The sequence below is a fragment of the Macaca nemestrina genome, chromosome X (assembly GCF_043159975.1).
Source record: "Macaca nemestrina isolate mMacNem1 chromosome X, mMacNem.hap1, whole genome shotgun sequence".
Classification (NCBI taxonomy): Eukaryota; Metazoa; Chordata; class Mammalia; order Primates; family Cercopithecidae; genus Macaca; species Macaca nemestrina.
The window spans coordinates 136,639,027-136,659,545 of NC_092145.1; the positions used below are offsets into that span (position 1 = coordinate 136,639,027).

General features: G+C 41.3%; 1 protein-coding gene across 2 annotated transcripts in view; it reads left to right on the forward strand.

Annotated features, from left to right (window-relative positions):
- LOC105478235 (kelch like family member 15) overlaps positions 1-20,519 on the forward strand; it is a 50,160-nt gene that overhangs the window by 19,932 nt on the left and 9,709 nt on the right. For both annotated transcript variants that reach the window (XM_011735362.2, XM_071089093.1), the window contains one exon: positions 2,461-3,172. In XM_011735362.2, coding sequence (XP_011733664.1) covers positions 2,468-3,172 — 705 coding nt within the window. In that variant the 5' untranslated portion in view covers positions 2,461-2,467. The remainder of the gene's footprint in view (positions 1-2,460; positions 3,173-20,519) is intronic.

The following is a 20,519-nucleotide window of genomic DNA, read 5'->3' on the forward strand; positions in this document are numbered from 1 at the left end:
AGTCTCGCTCTGTCGCCCAGGCTGGAGTGCAGTGGCGCGATCTCGGCTCACTGCAAGCTCCGCCTCCCGGGTTCACGCCATTCTCCTGCCTCAGCCTCCCGAGTAGCTGGGACTACAGGCGCCCACAACCGCGCCCGGCTAATTTTTTGTATTTTTAGTAGAGACGGGGTTTCACCGTGGTCTCGATCTCCTGACCTTGTGATCCGCCCGCCTCGGCCTCCCAAAGTGCTGGGATTACAGGCGTGAGCCACCGTGCCCGGCTAAGCTGTGACTTTTAGGAAAACTGTGTCTCATTTAAATAAAGTTGAGGAGGGAACTTTCTGTGACCAACCTGAGCATGTAGGGGAGTTTGTTTACATTGAAGTAAGGTTCCACGGGGCACAGTGGAAAGGTTTGGGAGGGAATTCAGGGATGGAGGATGGGTCATTGGGGAAGAAGTTGGGAGCTGTGTAAGGATGAGAATTAAGAAGATAGATGGCCTGGGAGGGGGTATGTAAAAAGGAGAAAATTAATTTGCTTCATAAATAGCCCAGTAGACTGAATTAGTGACTGGGCGCAGTGGCTCATGCCTGTAACCCCACCACTTTGGGAGGCCGAGCCAGATGGATCACCTGAGGCCAGGAGTTTCAGACGAGCCTAGCCAACATGGCGAAACCCGTCTTCACTAAAAATAGAAAAATTAGCTGGGTGTGTGGCAGGTGCCTGTAGACCCAGCTACTTGGGAGGCTGAGGCATGAGAATCACTTGAACCCAGGAAGCAGAGGTTGTGGTGAGCCGAGATTATGTCACTGCACTCCAGCCTGGACGACAGAGCTAGAGTCTGTCCCCAAAAAAACAAAAAAGTAGACTGAATTAGTTTATTCTGCTGCATTTAAGAGATCTAATTATAGTTCTCTGCTGTTTCACCTTCATTTCTCTGATACGGAAAGATTTGGTTTAATTTCCTTTAAAATTATATATTTGTATTTTTAAATATATATGCATCACATCATTATTGTTTATCAAAGTAAGGGTAATGAGGTAAATGAAAAGAAAGCCTCTCCTGAAAACCCACTACCCAGGGACATTATTTTGGTACATATTTCTCCAGACTTTTTCTCAGCTAACAAATAATATGTGTGTTTAGTTTTTGAAGATGTACTCAGTATACTGCGGTCACTTGCTTTTTTTTTCCATACAACATCTGGTAAATATTCTTTGTAAAAATAGTTAAACTGTTGGCATCATTTTAAATTGTTAAAGTAATTTATTGTAGGACCGTATTATGTTTTAATAATTTGTTATTGGACTTTTGAATAGTTTCTAATTTTTTAATAATAAGCCTAGATAGAAAAACCTTATATGTACAACTTGGCTATTTATTTGAATATTTCCTTTAGGTAAATTTCTAGGAGTTTTCAGGTATACTTTTTAGTTTCATTTTTGTCCCTTTTCTCATAATTTAGTGTTTGGCTGTGAAATCCTTTTTATGTTGCTAATTTTGGAACATATTTAAAGTATATTTGATTAACAGTATGAAATCAATGGAATAGGCATACATTATTTGTAAGATAACAATTTACCATTGTTTGACATATATATGTGTGTGTGCGCATATATATTTTTATGTATATATATTTATTTATTTATTATTATTATTATTATTTTTTTTTTTTTTTGGAGATGGAGTCTCGCTCTGTCTCCCAGGCTGGAGTGCAGTGGCGTGATCTCGGCTCACTGCAACCTCCACCTCCCGAGCTCAAGCGATTCTCCTGTCTTAGTCTCCTGAGTAGCTGGGACTACAGGTGCATGCCACCACACCTGGCTGCTTTTTGTATTTTTAGTAGAGTCGGGGTTTCACCATATTGGTCAGGCTGGTCTTGAACTCCTGACCTCAGGTGATCCACCCACCTCGGCCTCCCAAAGTGCTGGGATTACAGGTGTGAGCCACCGTGCTTGCCCGACATATGTACATATTTTTAAGAGATAGGGTGTTGCTCTGTTGCCCAGGCTGGAGTGCAGTGGTGCTATGATAGCTCACTGTAGCCTCAAACTCGTGGGCTCAAGGGATTCTCCCACCTCAGCCTCTGAAGTAGCTGGGGCTGCTGGCAGTGTGCCACCATGCCCAGCTACTTTTTATTACTATTATTATTATTTCGTAGAGACAGAGATTTGCCATCTTGCCCAGGCTGGTCTCCAACTCCTGGGCTCAAGCGATCTTCCTGCCTTGGCCTCCCCAAGTGCTGGGGTTACAGGCGTGAACTATTGATGTATCTTTAATAGATTCTTTTCCTTAGGTAGGAAAGCCAAAAACATTAGTCTGCAAACCTTCAGTTTGTCTTCTCCCAAAGGACTTGTACATTTTGGACTTAGGTAGTGGAATTGAGATAATAGCAAAAATTGTTAAAACTCCAAGTTAATATTCTCTTCTGAATGCATGGAAGTGTTTAACATTGTTGTCTTTTATTACTTTTTTTCCAGGTGATTCATGGCAGGGGACGTGGAAGGATTCTGTTCCTCCATCCATGACACCAGTGTCTCTGCTGGGTTCAGAGCACTGTATGAGGAGGGATTGCTTCTTGATGTCACTCTGGTTATTGAAGATCATCAGTTCCAGGCCCATAAAGCACTCTTGGCCACCCAGAGTGACTACTTCAGAATTATGTTTACTGCAGACATGAGGGAACGAGATCAGGACAAAATTCATTTAAAAGGTCTAACAGCTACTGGTTTCAGCCACGTCCTGCAATTTATGTACTACGGTACTATAGAGCTGAGTATGAATACCGTTCATGAGATTCTTCAGGCAGCCATGTATGTTCAACTTATAGAAGTGGTGAAGTTCTGCTGCTCTTTTCTCTTAGCGAAGATCTGCCTAGAAAATTGTGCAGAAATTATGAGACTCTTAGATGATTTCGGCGTAAACATCGAGGGAGTCAGGGAGAAGTTGGACGCCTTTCTGCTAGACAACTTTGTGCCACTCATGTCTAGGCCTGACTTTCTGTCCTATCTGAGCTTTGAGAAGCTCATGTCTTATTTGGATAATGATCATCTGAGCAGGTTCCCAGAGATAGAGCTGTATGAGGCTGTGCAGTCTTGGCTGCGGCATGATAGAAGACGCTGGAGACATACCGATACCATCATTCAGAATATCCGGTTTTGCTTGATGACCCCAACCAGCGTTTTTGAGAAGGTTAGTGTGTTTGAAAGTAATAGACGGTACTCATCATTTAGTTAAGGCAGTGTATGTCTTTATAGGTAAGATTCACAGACTTAGTTAGGAGCCAAGAATGAATAACTTATAAGAGTACTTTATGTGTAAGAAGCCTGATTTTTTGTGCATTTAGGTTTTCTGAAATACATTTTATGGGTGAAAGATAAACCACGTAGGTAGTAGAATAGTTTTATTTTAAAAGTACTTTTAAAGTTGAAGCATAATTATTTTATGCAAAATATTACATGTTTGCTGTAGCTTTTCATTTCACAAATTAAATCAGAACCGAGTCAGACTAGATCTCTTTTTAAAAATAAATTTAAATAATACATGCAGAAATTGGCATTGAGAAGAGTTCTGCATGGTATACATTAATAGAGTTTCTTATTCTTCTAAAATATAGCAAGGACATACAAAATAGCTCTTGAAAACCAATAGGCCCTAATGGTGATTTTCTTCCCTACTCTTACTTTCTGGTTTTCCCTGTTCTACTGTGAATAGTAACTAAATTTGACAATGAAAACATGTTATGTGTCTAAAAACATCATTTTGGCATTTCTAAACAAGTAGACTATAAATCCTCTGTCTACATTGATCAACCATCCCTGGGCACATTTTACCATCTCTTAAAAATAGTCTTTCTCTGAAACAGCCTTGCCCTTTTTTTGCATGTAAGCATGTTCATTTTTATAGAGTTTCACTTGTGATCCTTTCTTGCCCAAAGGTCATAGAGCAGATTTAGTAATTGCTTAATAACTTAATTGGTTTCTAATCACATGGTTACCTCTGGGGCTCTGTTTACTTCTTGCATCTTCTCTTTTTTCTAGAAAGCACACTGAAAACTTGGTCGGTCACCTTTCATGTTAAATAGTTCCTCAGCTTTAGTTATTAGACCTGGTTATAAAAATATCTGCAAAGGAGGGTTGTTTATGCCATTTGAAAAATAAACCCATTTGCACCTTTGAATAACAGCAGCCTGACATTTTTTTTCCTCCAAAATGCTGTGAAACTGAGAATTCAGTTTTGTGGATTTTTATCTTTTATTCTCAGAATGTATTGATAACAGCAAAAATAATTGAAACTAAAGTATGTGTATATATATAATGTTTTTTAAAATTTGAGATGGAGTCTTGCTCTGTCGCCCAGGCTAGAGTGCGGTGGCGCGATCTCGGCTCACTGCAAACTCCGCCTCCCGGGTTCAAGCGATTCTCTTGCCTCAGCCTCCCGAGTAGCTGGGATTACACAGGTGCCCGCCACTGCCCCTGGCTAATTTTTGTGTTTTTTAGTAAAGACAGGGTTTAACCATCTTGGCCAGGCTGGTCTCGAACTCCTGACCTCATGATCCACCTGCCTCGGCCTCCCAAAGTGCTGGGATTACAGGCCTGAGCCACCCCCCGCCCGGCCAAGAATATATTTCTTTTTTTCTTTTTTTTTTTTTTTTTTTTTTTTTTTTTGAGACGGAGTCTCGCTCTGTCGCCCAGGCTGGAGTGCAGTGGCGCGATCTCGGCTCACTGCAAGCTCTGCCTCCCGGGTTCACGCCATTCTCCTGCCTCAGCCTCCCGAGTAGCTGGGACTACAGGCGCCCACAACCGCGCCCGGCTAATTTTTTTTTGTATTTTTAGTAGAGACGGGGTTTCACCGTGGTCTCGATCTCCTGACCTTGTGATCCGTCCGCCTCGGCCTCCCAAAGTGCTGGGATTACAGGCGTGAGCCACCGCACCCGGCCAAGAATATATTTCTTAATTATTTTTGGTTTAGTGATAATCAGCCCCACATCAATTATGTAAATCATTTGTCTCTGATGTTTTGATTTTTTTTTTTCCTTTTGTTTTTATTGCTTTCTTTCCCTGGGGAATCCTGTTTTGTTTTGGGTTTTTTTTGGTTTTTGGTTTTTGGTTTTGAGATGGAATCTCACTCTCGCCCAGGCTGGAGTGCAGTGGTGTAATCTCGGCTCACTGCAGCCTCTACCTCCTGGGTTCCAGCGATTCTTCTGCCTCAGCCTCCCGAGTAACTGGGATTACAGGTACCCACCACCACGGTGGGCCTGGCTAATTTTTGTGTGTTTTTAGTAGAGACGGGGTTTCACCATCTTGGCCAGGCTTGTCTCAAACTCCTGGCCTCAAGTCATCCACCCGCCTCGGCCTCCCAAATTGCTGGGATTACAGGCATGAGACACTGTACCTGGCCCCTGTTTTGTCTTTATACATTAAATGCAAATTCTTTCCCACTACTAGAACAAAACCCCTCCAACCTCAGTCTAGATGGAAGGTACTATGAAATAAAAGGTGAGATTTTCCCTCTTGTCAGACAATATGATAGATAATTGATAGCAGTAGATTTTCTTTTTTTGAGACGGAATCTAGCTCTGTCACCCAGGCTGGAGTGCAGTGGCGCTATCTCGGCTCACCGCAACCTCTGTCTCCCAGGCTCAATCGAATCTCATGCCTCAGCCTCCTGAGTAGCTGGGATTACAGGCGTGAGTTACCGTGCCCGGCCATAGTAAATTATTTTAAGTGCTGAGCTTCAAAGCCTTCTTATAGTCCAGTGATCAGTTCAAGGCAAACAAAAGTGACAGTAGCTGAAAATTAACACTAGACTATCAGGTAATTTTGCAAATTGTAAAAAACATCAGTTATATCTACTGGTGGATTCCTTTGGCATGTGCAGCATAGGAGGTGGTTATTACCCATTGGCCAGACATTGGGAGTTATCAGAATAAACATGTTGTTAAGGCTTCCTTCTGGAATTATTTTCTTAGGAAAATTTAGTAAGGACCTAGCCACAGAGAGATAATTGTTTTTTGTTTTTGTTTTTATTTTTGGAGACACGGTCTCGCTCTGTCACCCAGGCTGGAGTGCAGTGGCACGATCATGGCTCACTACAGCCTCCCTCTCCTGGGTTCAGGTGATCCCCCCACGTCAGTCTCTGAGTAGGTGGGACTGCAGGTATGCATAACCATGCCTGGCTAATTAAAACAAAATTTTTTTTTTTTTTTAAAGAAATAGGGTCTCACTATGTTGCCCAGGCTGTTCTCAAACTCCTGGCCTGAAGTGATTCTCCCAACCTGGCCTCCCAAAGTGTTGGGAGATATGAGCCACCATGCCTGGCCTATGTCTCTTTTAATCTATGAGGATGTTCAAACATACAAAAAGTCGAGTAAATAATATAATGACCACTTGTACAGCTATCACTTAGATTCAAGAACTGTTAACATTTGCTGTATTTGCTTCATATCGATTTTTTTCTGGGTCGAACATTTGAAAATAAGTTATAAATATCATGACACCTCCTCCTATATACTTAACATGCTTCTCCTAAGCGTTTAGAACTTTTTCCTACTTAGTACAATACTAAAATACTATTCTACCTAGGAAAATTAGCAAGACCCTAATATGGTTATCTAATCTTTCTTCATCTAGAACAGTTCTTCGCTCTTTTTTTTTTTGAGACCAGACCACCAGTTGCCTCAGTGTGTCCTACATTCTGGATGTCTCTGATAACTTCCTTGTGTTGGTGTTAACTTAGTTCTTCTATTCCCTTTATTTCCTACTAACACATCTTTTTAGCACCATGTTTTTCAGGAACAGTTACAGGAAAATGTTGACTGCCAGAGAAAAACTTGGAAAACTACTCTAATCAAAGTAGCTAAGTAGTTTCTATGAACTTTGTATTCTGAAGCGAAGTAGCCCAATTCTAGGACTAAAATCAAGAATTTTGTTCATACTATTCGGTATTAGGTTTCTTTTCGATTCCTAAAATCTCCTCCCTCTTTTTGATTTAGAACACTTCCATTTAATGTATTGGGATTAAAACTAGCTAAAGTGTCAGTGACTCTTGAACTGCATTGTTCAATATAGTTGTCACTTGTGGCTCTTGAACACTTGAAATGTGGCTACTCTGAATTGAGATTTCAAAGACTAAGATGATAAAATGAATATAAATTACCTCAATAATTTTTACATTGATTACATGTTGAGATTATATTTTGGATATATTGAGTTCAACAACTATATTATTAAAATCAACTTCACCTTTAAAATGTGGCTACTAGAAAATGTAAAAATTGCATCTTTGACTCACATTTGTGGCTCAGATTCTATTTTTATCTCACAGCCCTGCTCTAGAAGTTAAGATGTGTTGTTCAATAGAAACTGTCTGAATGTGCATACGGTAAATAGCCTTTCTCACATACTTAACCCTTCTCCCAGATTTCTAGCCTTTAGAAACGTTATGTACAGTTAGTGTTAAATGAACTTTAACCTACCTGATGATTCTGTGGATTGGCTGGTGAAGATAACTGTTATTGAGTATAGCATCTTTTTGTCAGGATCCACCACGCACGGCTAATTTTGTATTTTTGTAGAGATGGGGTTTCTCCACGTTGGTCAGGCTAGTCTCAAACTCCTGACCTCAGGTGATCCGCCTACCTCAGCCTCGGAAAGTGCTGGGATTACAGGCATGAGCCACCGTATCTGGCTGGAGATTCTTAATTCTTCCTTTGGTAGTAACAGATTTGAGCAGTGACTTAATAGTGTAGGGAAGGGGGCATTCTGCCTTTACCCAAAGAAAAGCCCCCATTCGTTCTAGGGACTGAAGTTATGTGCTCTAGCTATGCTGAAATCTTTGGGTTTATCCTTCTGCGGTATCTATGTAGTCCTCTACTGGATTTTCTCCTTAGGTAAGATAAGATTGTCTTAACTTTTTTTTTCTTTTTTTTAGTATACTTTTTTTCTTTTTAAATATTTAACATTTTTTTGTAGAGATAGGGTCTCACCTATGTTGTTCAGGCTGATCTTGAGCTGGCCTCAAGTGATCCTGCTGCCTCGGCCTCCCAAAGTGCTGGAATTATAGACGTGAGCCACCGTGCCTGGCCAGATTGTCTTAATTTTTGTACTAAGTATTCTGTGGAACCATCCCTGAAGAGGCCAAGGCTTCCAAATTTCCTGAGTTCCTTAGAGGCAGCAGTACTCTTTATCTGAACACTATGTGCGCGCACGCACACACACATACATTTATGCTACATCATGCACTGAGTGCTCTACTGTACATACAGGTAGCATCTACATGTTATCCCCATTTTGTAGATAAGGAAACAGGCACAGAAAGGTTAAGGATCTTATTCCAGACCAAGTGGCACTGTCTAGGCTGAAAGCCAGGGCAGCTTGCTTCCCAATCTGGGACTTCCTGTTACAGCTAATAGAATAGGGAGAAGACCCTAAAGTGCCAGAAGCATGCTGTTAACCTGTGGCCCAGCCTGGGTCATTCAGAAGTTGTTACAAAGCTATGAAAATTCTAAGCTGTTTACATTAACAAAACATAGCCTAAGGGGCAGGCGTATGTTACAGAGTTGTAAAAATTCTAAGTGTTTACATGAGCAAAACATAGCTGAAGGGCCAGGAAGGGTGGCTTATGCCTATAATCCCAGCACTTTGGGAATCCTAGGCAGGAGGATCATTTGAGCCCAGGAGTTGGGGACCAGCCTAGGCAACATAGGCAAACCTGTCTCTACAAGAAATTTAAAAATTAGTTGGTTGTGGTGGTGCATGCCTGGAGTCCCAGCTACTGGGGAGTTTGAGGTGGGAGGATTGCTTGAGCCGGAGAGGTCGAGGTTGCAGTGAGCCATGGTTGTGCCACTGCATTCCAGCCTGGGTGATAAAGTGAGAACCTGTTCCTCCCTACCCCCCCCCCCAAAAAAAAAAGAAAACATAGCCTAGGAAATTTAATGGCACTGAAAAAATATATATAAAGTGTGGGAAAACTTCGATATGAAAGCACAAATCTTGGGTTTTCACTGAAATAATCAAATTGAAATTTTAAGGATCTTGTCCTTTTGACATAGTTATTTAAGGGTTTTTATGACTCATTTGATCTATAGTGGATTCCTAGTTTTAAAACTAGACTACAGTTTCAGTTTTTACTTACGGAAATGTCTATGGCATGTATTTTTTACTAGCTCTGATGGTCTTTGCACATGTTAACAGATAAGGCCTGACATTTGTCATTCTGAATTTCAGTGATACGAAGATTTAAATAGTTGAAAGTGCTTTCTTTGGTCTTTGGTTTTTAAAAAACAATTATTGTTTTATTGAAAACATTGTATGAAGTAAATGTATATTTGGCAAAATGCATATTATACCTGACTTTTATTTATTTATTTTTGTTTTTATTTATTTTTTCTTTTGAGACCAAGTCTAGCTCTGTCACCCAGACTGGAGTGCAGTAGCGCGATCTCAGTTCACTGCAAGCTCCGCCTCTCGGGTTCACGCCATTCTCCTGCCTCAGCCTCCCGAGTTACTGGGACTACAGGTGCCCACCACCACGCCCTGCTAATTTTTTTGGAGATATATATTTTTTCCTTTTGTTTTTTTTTTTTTTTTTTTTGAAACGGAGTCTCACTCTGTCTCCCAGGCTGGAGTGCAGTGGGGTGATCTTGGCTCACTGCAACCTTCGCCTCCCAGGTTCAAGCGATTCTCCTGCCTCAGCCTCCCGAGTAGCTGGAATTGCAGGCATGTGCCATCACATCCTGCTAATTTTTGTGTTGTTAGTAGAGACGGGGTTTTGCCATGTTGGCCAGGCTGGTCTCAAACTCCTGACCTCAAGTGATCTGCCCACCTTGGCCCCCCAAAGTGCTGGGATTACAGGCGTGAGCCACCACTCCCAGCCTATACGACTTTTTGTGCATAAAGTATTTTTTAAAGAAAATTGTTAAATTATTCATTAAAATACCCATATGTTGATTCTCTAGTACAGTGACATTTTAATATTTTTGAACCCAGGGTATCTTCAGTATCATAAATATGCATAAGGTAAGATTCAGCATCCCAATGATCCCCTTAGACATTGTATTAATATGTAAAATACAGTGTCTTCATAATCATAAAATCTTTCAATCTCTCAAAGGGAAAGAAATCTATTTTAAATCCTATAAAGAGAAAAAACACATTAGTTCAGCTTTGTATTTAGGATTTTATAGTTCATTTTTCATTGGCTATTAAGGAAGTAGATTATATAGAAGTATTCTGCTTTAAATAAAGCCATCATGCTTATTCAAAATATTTTATCTTATAAACTGGCTCATGATAGACCCCCGAATGTACTTTTTTCCCCTGTCTGTTAAATGTAATTCAGTATATCCCCCCAAAATTGGATTTCCGTAACTTACAGAGAATTTGTTATGAGAATATTCACAACTTTGAGATAATTTTGATAAGTGATAAAGATGACTTCACTATTTCGGAAAACCTAAGCATCTGTAAAAATTAATGCCTCAGGAAAGCTTTTTATTTATTTATTTATTTATATATATTTTTTGAGATGGAGTCTTACTCTGTTGCCCAGGCTGGAGTGCAGTGGTGTGATCTCAGCTCACTGCAACCTCCGCCTCTCAGGTTCAAGCAAGTCTCTTGCCTAAACATCCCTGGTAGCTGGGATTACAGGTGTGCACCACCACACCCAACTAATTTTTGTATTTTTAGTAGAGACGAGGTTTTACCCATGTTGGCCAGGCTGGTCTCGAACTCCTGACCTCGGATGATCCATCCACCTCGGCCTCCCAAAGTGCTGGGATTAACAGGTGTGACCCACCGTGCCTGGCCGGAAAAGCTTTTTAACATTAAAAAATATATATATCTAATTTAGGGAGCAGAATTAGTTTTTTGTTGTTGTTGTTGTTTTGAGACAGGTTCTCACTCTGTCACCTGGGCTCAAGCGATCCTCCCACCTCAGCCTCCCAAGTAGCTTGGACTACAGGTGCACACGACCATGCCTGGCTAATTTTTTGTAGACATGGAGTTTTGCCATGTTGCCCAAGCTGAATCTGTGGCTTTAAATGCTACATTTTAAAATGAGGATTAGGTGTCTTGGACTCACCTTGAAACTGACAGAATTAAAAAATGACAAATTAGGCATCCAAAGTACACATTACTTAGAATGCAGTAGCTCTCACAACTGGTCTTCACAAAACACTAATAATCTTCCACATATTTTCTCTGTGAGCATAGTTGATCTATATAGTATTAACAATAGCCTATGACACGTAAGGACATATATTGTTCTTAATATAATCTCATGCTTAGGTGGTATGCTGTTCTGGTTAATTGAGGCACAACCCATTTGGTAAATGAAACTGCCTGGGCAAAGCCACATCTATGTAAAGTGTAGGTGCTGTATGCCCCTCCAGAATTCCTTCACTTAGGCATTGGAACATGTTTTGACTAATCCAGCACTTGACCAATGCAAAATTTCTGTCCAGGAACCAAACTGTCACCTGCAGTGTTACCATAATTTAGCCAAAAACTCTTTGGAGAAAAACAGTTCATTTATATCTAATGACTTCAGCTAGAGCCAGATAAATCTAGAGAAGTAGAAATTTCCCTCTAACCCTCAGTTTTTAAGAAGTACATGAGAAATATAAGCTCTCAGTTTTAGAAGTACGTGAGAAATATAAGCAGTGCTGTGTTTGACAGTAACAAACTTTTTTTTATTATTTATTTATTTTGAGATGGAGTCTCACAGGCTGCAGTGCAGTGGTGCAATCTCGGCTCACCGCAACCTCCAACTCTGGTTCAAGCGATTCTCCTGCCTCAGCCTCCTGAGTAGTAGCTGGGGTTACAGGCGGGCACCACCATGCTCTGCTAATTTTTGTATTTTTAGTGGAGACAGGGTTTCACCATGTTGGCCAGGCTGGTCTCGATCTCCTGACCTCGTGATCTGCCCTCCTCAGCCTCCCAAAGTGCTGGGATTACAGGTGTGAGCCACCGCACCCAGCTGGGCCAACTTTTTTAAAGATAGTAACCTGTATTTCAAATGTGAAATTTGATTCGAATTTCTAATAAGCTTGAGTTGTTTTGAAAACGTTTCAAATCTCCTTCAGATATCAGATAATACACAGCTAGAACTTGAAATTGCTTAAATTAACAACTCACCTCTTGGAGTGAAAGCATAGAGATGAGCAGGTTTTCTGTTAGAAACTAGGTCAGTGGGTTAAGTGTACTTTCTCAGTTAACTTAATGTCTTTTTCTGCATCAGACTCCTTTTTGCCAACTCTTCCTCCCCAACCCCATGGACTTGGAAGACTGTAATTAATGCATGTTCAGTTCTTTAGAAATCACGCAAGGTGTTTTTCTTCCCTGAAGTTTTCTGCCTTTTATGTGTAGATGTAGAGTGCTCTTATTTTCTGCCTTTGACTTGCATTCACTCCAGATTCACAGATTCCTGAAGAGTGCCTGTAATCTAGGTGTTGATTATATTAGTGTCCCAGGAAAGATAGGATCTTGGGGAGTGTATTAGACAAACAGGAACCTATAGAAAATCGGAGTGTAAAAATTCAGTCTTACTTGCTGATTCTCTTTTTAAATAAAAGATAGATGAAAACAAGCATAGGACAATTGGAAATTAAAAAGGAAGGTGTGGAACAGGGACAGCTTTGTTGACATTTAAAAGAAGAAAACCGTGGCCAGGCGCGGTGGCTCAAGCCTGTAATCCCAGCACTTTGGGAGGCCGAGGTGGGCGGATCACCTGAGGTCAGGTGTTTGATACCAGCCTGGCTAGCATGGTGAAACCCCATCTCTACTAAAAATACAGAAAAATTAGCTGAGTGTGGTGGCAGACGCCTGTAATCCCAGCTACACGGGAGACTGAGGCAGGAGAAGTCGCTTGAACCCAGGAGGCGGAGGTTGCAGTGAGCCGAGACCTCGCCATTGCACTCCAGCCTGGACAAGAGTGAAACTCTGTCTCAAAAGAAAATTTTTTTTTTAAATGAGAAAACTCTTTTAAGAAATTGGAAGGAAAAAGCAGATGATAAGCAGAAATTGAAGAGGATCAGAGAGTCTGGAAATGACTGGAGAAAAGGTTTGGAGCAGGAAAGGAAGAAGGGGGAAGTACTATGAGTTAAGTTTTATTTTCAAATTTATTATTCAGAAAATACTATTTGTGTAATAGGTAAGCATTGTTCATTGAAAAGTTAGTTTTAGGATGAAACCTTTTACTTGGCTTTCCTGTTCTATCATCAATAGGAAAAAAAATTCCTTATAAGTTGTGAATTCTAGAACTTAGTTGTACTATCTAAATATTAGTATAACCAGAAAATAAAAAGATGGTTCTAAGTCTTTTTTAAAAATACATTATTAGGCCTGGTGCGGTGGCTCACGCCTGTAATCCCAGCACTTTGGGAGGCCGAGGCGGGCGGATCATGAGGTCAGGAGATCGAGACCATCCTGGCTAACACAGTGAAATCCCATCTCTACTAAAAATACAAAAAATTAGCTGGGCGTAGTGACGGGTGCCTGTAGTCCCAGCTACTCCGGAGGCGGAGGCTGGAGAATGGCGTGAACCCAGGAGGCGGAGCTTGCATTGAGCCGAGATTGCACCACTGCACTCCAGCCTGGGCAACAGAGCAAGACTCCGTCTCAGAAGGCACGGTGGCACACGCCTGTAATCCCAGCACTTTGGGAAGCCAAGGCGGACGGATCACAAGGTCAGGAGTTCAAGACCAGCCTGACTAACATGGCGAAACCCCGTCTCTACTAAAAATACAAAAATTAGCTGGGCCATGGTGGCACGTGCCTATAATCCCAGCTACTTAGGAGGCTGAGGCAAGAGAATCGCTTGAACCTGGGAGGCGGAGGTTGCAGTGAGCTGAGCTTGTGCCACTGCACTCCAGTCTGGGTGACAGAGCGAGACTCCATCTCAAAACAAAAAAAATAACAAAAAAATTTGTTCTCCCTTTGAGGTTTGTTAGGGTTTTTTGTTTGTTTTTTGGTAGGGATGGAGTTTTGCCATGTTGTCTTGGCTGGTCTCAACTCCTGGCATCAAGCCATGCTCCCATCTCAGCCTCCCAAAGTGCTGGGATTACAGGCATGAGCCATGGCACTTGGCTGAGGCTTGTTTGTTTCTTTTTCTAAAATTTAAAAAAAAAAAAAAAGAAAAAAAAAGGTTTTTTTGTTTTTTTTTGTTTTTTTTGGAGACAGAGTCTCACTCTGTTGCCCAGGCTGGAGTAGAATGGCACAATCTCAGCTCCCTGCAACCTCCATCTCCCGGGTTCATGTGATTCTGCTGCCTCAGCCTCCCAAGTAGCTGGGACTACAGGTGCACACCACCACGCCTGGGTAATTTTTGTATTTTTAGTAGAGATGTGGTTTTACCATGTCGGCCAGGCTGGTCTTGAACTCCTGAGCTCAGGTGTTTGCCCACCTGCCAAAGTGCTGAGTCTATAGGCGTGAGCCACCCTGCCTGACCAGAAATTGTATTTTTTTGGAGATGAGGTCTTGGTTTGTCACCCAGGCTGCAGTGCAGTGGCACCATCATCGCTCACTGCTGCCTTGAATCCCTGGGCTCAAGTGGTCCTCCCACCTCGGCCTCCTGAGTAGCTGGGACTACAGGGGCACACCACTATGCCCAGCTTTTTAAGTTTCTGATAGTGTTCTATTACTATTGCACTGAAATTGGAAGGAAATTAGATTTTGTAAGCACATTTATTTATTTATTTTTCTTTTTTTTTTTTTTTTTGAGACGGAGTCTCACTCTGTCACCCAGGCTGGAGTGCAGTGGCCGGATCTCAGCTCACTGCAAACTCCGCCTCCTGGATTCACGCCATTCTCCTGCCTCAGCCTCCCGAGTAGCTGGGACCACAGGCGCCCGCCAGCTCGCCCGGCTAGTTTTTTGTATTTTTTAGTAGAGACGGGGTTTCACTGTGTTAGCCAGGATGGTCTCGATCTCCTGACCTTGTGATCCACCCGTCTCGGCCTCCCAAAGTGCTGGGATTACAGGCTTGAAGCACATTTATTTTTTAAATATTTTTTACTCTCTAGAAGGGTTGAAGGGATAGAGAACTTTACCAAATTGTGCTGAAACTCTTAGAATCTTGCCCTGAGGGGGCGTCTCTCCCTCACCCCTATTTACCCTGGTCACTTTACTTCTGAAGTTCAGTTCACTTTTGACTTTGCCTGCTTGGAGAGAAGAGGGTGAGTAAATTCTTACTACAATTTGTCTTTATTTACCATTTGGTATTTGACTATAAATACAGTATTACTGAAAGGATTTGTGCTTAGCATGAACTGATTTTTCATAGCTTTATCCTTGGTCATTAACTCAGTTTTTCAGGACAAAGGGATTAATTAAAGGCATATTGCACCTAGCTTTTTTTGTGATGATTTTGTTTTACGTAAATCAATATAAGCTTCAGTTCTGAGCAAGATTTTACAAATAAAGACATCTTATACCAGGGTAGATAGTTTTGCAATATAGCAAACATCTAAACATGCAATGTAGGAACATCTAAAGACTGTTCCATGTTTTACTGAGAATCAAAATTATATCAAATGTAGCTGACACAGGGGTTTTTGTTTGTTTGTTTTGTTTTGTTTTGTTTTTTGAGATGGAGTCTCCCTCTGTTGCCCAGGCTGGAGTGCAGCAGTGCAATCTCGGCTCACTGCAACCTCTGCCTCCCGGGATTAAACAATTCTACCTCAGCCTCCTGAGTAGCTGGGATTACAGGTGCCCCCACCACTCCCAGCTAATTTTTGTATTTTTAGCAGAGACAGGGTTTCGCCATGTTGGCCAGGCTAGTCTCGAACTCCTGACCTCATGATACGCCCGCCTGGCCTCCCAAAGTGTTGGGATTACAAGCGTGAGCCACCGCACCCAACCTGACATGGTTTATTTCAGCATTAAAGCACCACGATAGTAACTACTTGGGAAGATTGCATCATGGTGGAGAGGAGATAAAACTGACAACCAAGACTCAGTCTTGATTACCTCTTTTACAGTGCCAGGCACCATCTTAAGTTCAGGAATAGCTCCCCAACTCCCACCTCTTCTGATAAACAAACTAATAAAAGGTATTTTGTTTCTTTGACTTAATATATTGGATATTTTAAAAATTATTTTGTGGCCGGGCGTGGTGGCTCATGCCTGTAATCCCAGCATTTTGGGAGGCCGAGGCAGGCGGATCACCTGAGGTTAGGAGTTTGAGACCAGCCTGGCTAGAGTGGTGGAACCCCATTTCTACTAAAAATACAAAAAATTAGCCAGGCATGGTGGCATGTGCCTGTAATCCCAGCTACTCAGGAGACTGAGGCAGGAGAATCCATTGAACCCAGGAGGTGGAGGTTGCAGTGAGCCAAGGTTGCACCATTGCACTCCAGCCTGGGCAACAAGTGAAATCTGTCTCAAAAAAAAATTTTTTTTTTTTTTTTTTTTTTTTTTTTCTCTCCAAAAAGTGTATCTTAAATTGGCTGGCTAGGCCGGGCACGGTGGCTCACGCCTGTAATCCCAGCACTTCGGGAGGCTGAGGCAGGCAGATCATGATGTCAGGAGTTCAAGACCAGCCTGACCACATGGTATTCAAATTCTTAAGTTTTAAAAGTAATTTGTATATACCTTCCTTAATTTTGAGAGAATTAAAATGTAACTTGCAATATAATTAAAATAGGGATTTCCACAGAGTTTACTATTTGATTAAAAAATCTGGAATTAAAAAAATATAGATTCTAACTGGCTACAGTCTAGAATTATTTTAGGATTTTAGCCAGCCTTTTTTATTTTCTTTTTTTTTTTTTTTTTTTTTTTTTTTTTTTTTTTTTTTTGAGACGGAGTCTTGCTCTGTAGCCCGGGCTGGAGTGCAGTGGCCGGATCTCAGCTCACTGCAAGCTCCGCCTCCCGGGTTTGCGCCATTCTCCTGCCTCAGCCTCCTGAGTAGCTGGGACTACAGGCGCCCGCCACCTCGCCCGGCTAGTTTTTTGTATTTTTAGTAGAGACGGGGTTTCACCGTGTTAGCCAGGATGGTCTGGATCTCCTGACCTCGTGATCCGCCCGTCTCGGCCTCCCAAAGTGCTGGGATTACAGGCTTGAGCCACCGCGCCCGGCCTCTTTTTTTTTTTTTTGAGACAGAATCTCGCGCTGTTGCCCTGGCTGGAATGCAGTGGCGTGATCTTGGCTCACCACAACTTCCACCTTCCGGATTCAAGCGATTCTCCTGCCTCAGCCTCCCGAGTAGCTGGGGTTACAGGCGCACGCCAACATGCCTGGCTAATTTTTGTATTTTTAGTAGAGACGGGGTTTCACTATGATGTAACATTTTGACACTGAATGGAGAAACATGAAATTTTTCCCCAGCATTAATGGCTAGTTATTTCTTCAACTTTGTGTGTGTGTGTGTGTGTGTGTGTGTGTGTGTACCTATTTACAGGAACTGTATTCAAAATTATTTCTCACACTTCATTGTCAACTATATGCATACGTGCATACACAATTAACATTAAAATAAAAGATGTTTAGATGGAATAGCCAATTTACATTTTCAGGCTGGGCATGGTGGCTCATGCGTGTAATCCCAGCACTTTGGGAGGCCGAGGTGGGAAGAACACTTGAGCTCAGGATCTTAAGACCATCCTGGGTAATATAGTGAGACCAGCCTGGGTAGTGTAGTGAGACCTAATCTCTATTTTATTAAATAATCAGTAAATTAAAAAAATTTTTTTCAGACCACTGAAATTATATGTATAATTATATAATATATTCAGAATAAGACAAAATGTTTTTCATTATACAATTTTTTAAAGTATCAAAGCAACAAAAGTGGTAACATTATTCTTTCCAAGCTTGAAAACATGACAGTTGTTTAATCCTATGAAAGGCAAAGGAAAGTAATTCAGATCATGAAAGAAATGTCATTCTTTCCATACCTCTTTGAGAGTACCTGATATACATACAGATAGTTAAACTGTTATGTGAGAAATGAAGGATGGGAGAAGTGCCTTCTAAAGATGAGCCATGTACGAGCCACGTACTGTTCTACAGTTTTCTCATTTAACATTTTGAATATCTGTGTTAGTGCATATGGATTAACCTCACTCTTTTTCACAGCTGCATATGGTATATTACCAGAGCATATCCAACCAATGTCTTATTGATAGGTGATTGGAGTTATTCCCAGGTTTTGTGCTGTTACAAACAATAATGCAATGAGTATCCATTCTCTTGACAGTTCTTACTACAGAACTTTTTCTTACGTTGGTGTAAAATCTTCCTCTTAATGGTTCTGAAGATAGTTGCCATCTTTCTGAGTCTTCTCTTGTGTTGAAACATTCCTCACCCATTTGACCATTCTCCCTTTGGATCCCTTCACTGTCTTCCAGATGTGGTCCACTTTGTCAGTGTTTAATAGTATAGTGATATAACTTAGCACTGTCTTGGTTGTGGTTTTACCTGAATGGAGAGGGTGGGCTTGCCTATTTTCTTTTCTTTTTTTTTTTTTTTTTGAGACAAGGTCTCACTCTGTTGCCCAGGCTGGAGTGCAGTGGCACTATCATGGCTCACTGCAACCTCACCCTGGGCTCAAGCTATTCAGTTCTCCCACTTCATCCTCCCGAGTAGTTGGGACCACAGGTGCATGCAGCCACCATGCCTAGCTATTTTTTGTATTATTATTATTATTTTTTTTGTAGAGATGGGATTTCGCCATGTTGCCCAGGCTAGTGTCAAACTCTTGAGCTCAAGTGATTTGCCTGCCTCAACCTCCCAAAGTGCTGAGATTACAGGTGTGAGCCACTGTGCCCAACCAGGATTGTCTATCCTTTTAGTTTACAGTTTTGTTAGTTCCTACAGCTGCCATATCACTTTAGTTCATTTTGAGGATAGTCAGTTGAAGTTTTACATACGGAGTTCGTGGGTCCCTGGAGCACCTGATAAAAACTGTGGACTTCCAGTCACCTCACCCTACCCCCCAAATGGATTAACACACAATTATTGCTGCAATTTCAGGTGGTTCATGGGTCCCTGGTGTTTCTCTTTTCTTTATGATTAGACCTTGTTGATTACTGAAGTCATAGGTTCTCTCATTCTCTTCCAGTGCTGTTACATCATCAAAAATTAAACAGGAAACTGGGTCATCCTTGGCATTACCCAGTGAGGTCGTGCTGCCTCCAAGTGTGGGGCGCTTTTTTGTTTTGGAGAGCTATTTTTCAACAATACAGGATCTACCTCAGGCTAACCAGTTTGTAGTTCAGGAATCTGTCTGGCTTCTAGTCCTCTCCCATTCATCACAATTCCACACAGATTGCAAAAAGCAATTAAGCAGCCTTATCTACGAAGCCTCAGGATCCCAGGACATAATTTGTGAGATCCAGTGACTTGAACTTGCTGAGAAGAACTAGCTAGTTTTTCTTTTTGTTCTCAACCATCTTGGATTTAAGTTTCTTCTTAGTAATTGTATTTAATCCTCAGATTAGAAAGAATAAGACATTATTAGCTGAGAATGGAAATAAAATAGGAGTAGGGTTGTTTCTCTTTGTTATTTGTTAATACATTAACCACCCCATGGGATGGGGGTGGGCTTCACTCTTCCTTTAACGTATAAAATGCCATTTATTCCATGTCTCTTACTTCGTCAAGTCACAGTTCATCCTGAGGCTTTAGCTTTATTCACTATATTCTTATAGCTCTATTTCACTCATTATAATACTTGTTTTATGTGCCCAATTTTTACCATCTGTTGTAAGTGGTTTTTTAACATCTGAATTCCAGAAAGCTCTCTGTGCAGCACATCAGATTTTTTAGATACATTCCCCTTTTCTTCCTCTTATCAGTGTATTTTGCAATTATGCAGTCAGCGTTATGCTTTTGAGAGCTTCCAAGCCTTCTTGAGCTTCCTAGCACAGTTTCTGATCTTGGAATTGATCCTAATTTTCCTTTGAAAAACTTGAAATCTGCCTATCCAATATGTGCAGCATTCTCCTTCCTTTGTTTCTTGATCTCCAAACAACATGGCTTCTTTCTGTAAAGCTTTCTCCCATTTGTACATTACCAGTCATGTTTCACCAGTGAGGATAGGTCCAAAGTAACTGTTTCTTTCATTTCTCCTCAATCTTCTGAAAGACTAAATTTTTACATAGACAAACGGATGTCATGAGAAGCACTGATTTAAGCTGAGTGACACTTTCACAAATGTCCCCTGGTCATTAGTAATAGCTAATAATAGCTGATACTTTTTGCACACTGCCACATGACAGGCACCATACTAAATCCTTTTCACGTACTCTCACTTACAGGGTTATGAATGTGTTATCCCAATAATACAGTTGAGGATATAGGCTTAAAGATACTGAGCTCTGTGCCCAAGATTGCCACAGCTCATGAGTGCCAAAGTCAGAAATTTCCTAAATTGGATCCTTAATCACCAGACATGGTGCTTAATTACCATGCTGGACAGGATTCTATTACTTGAAAACTTGTGTAGCTCTCAGACCACTGGCTGTGCACAGTAGGCACTTAAATATTTAATTTGAGGTTTATGATTCTTGCTGATTTTCAGAGTATTTCGTTTTCAGCT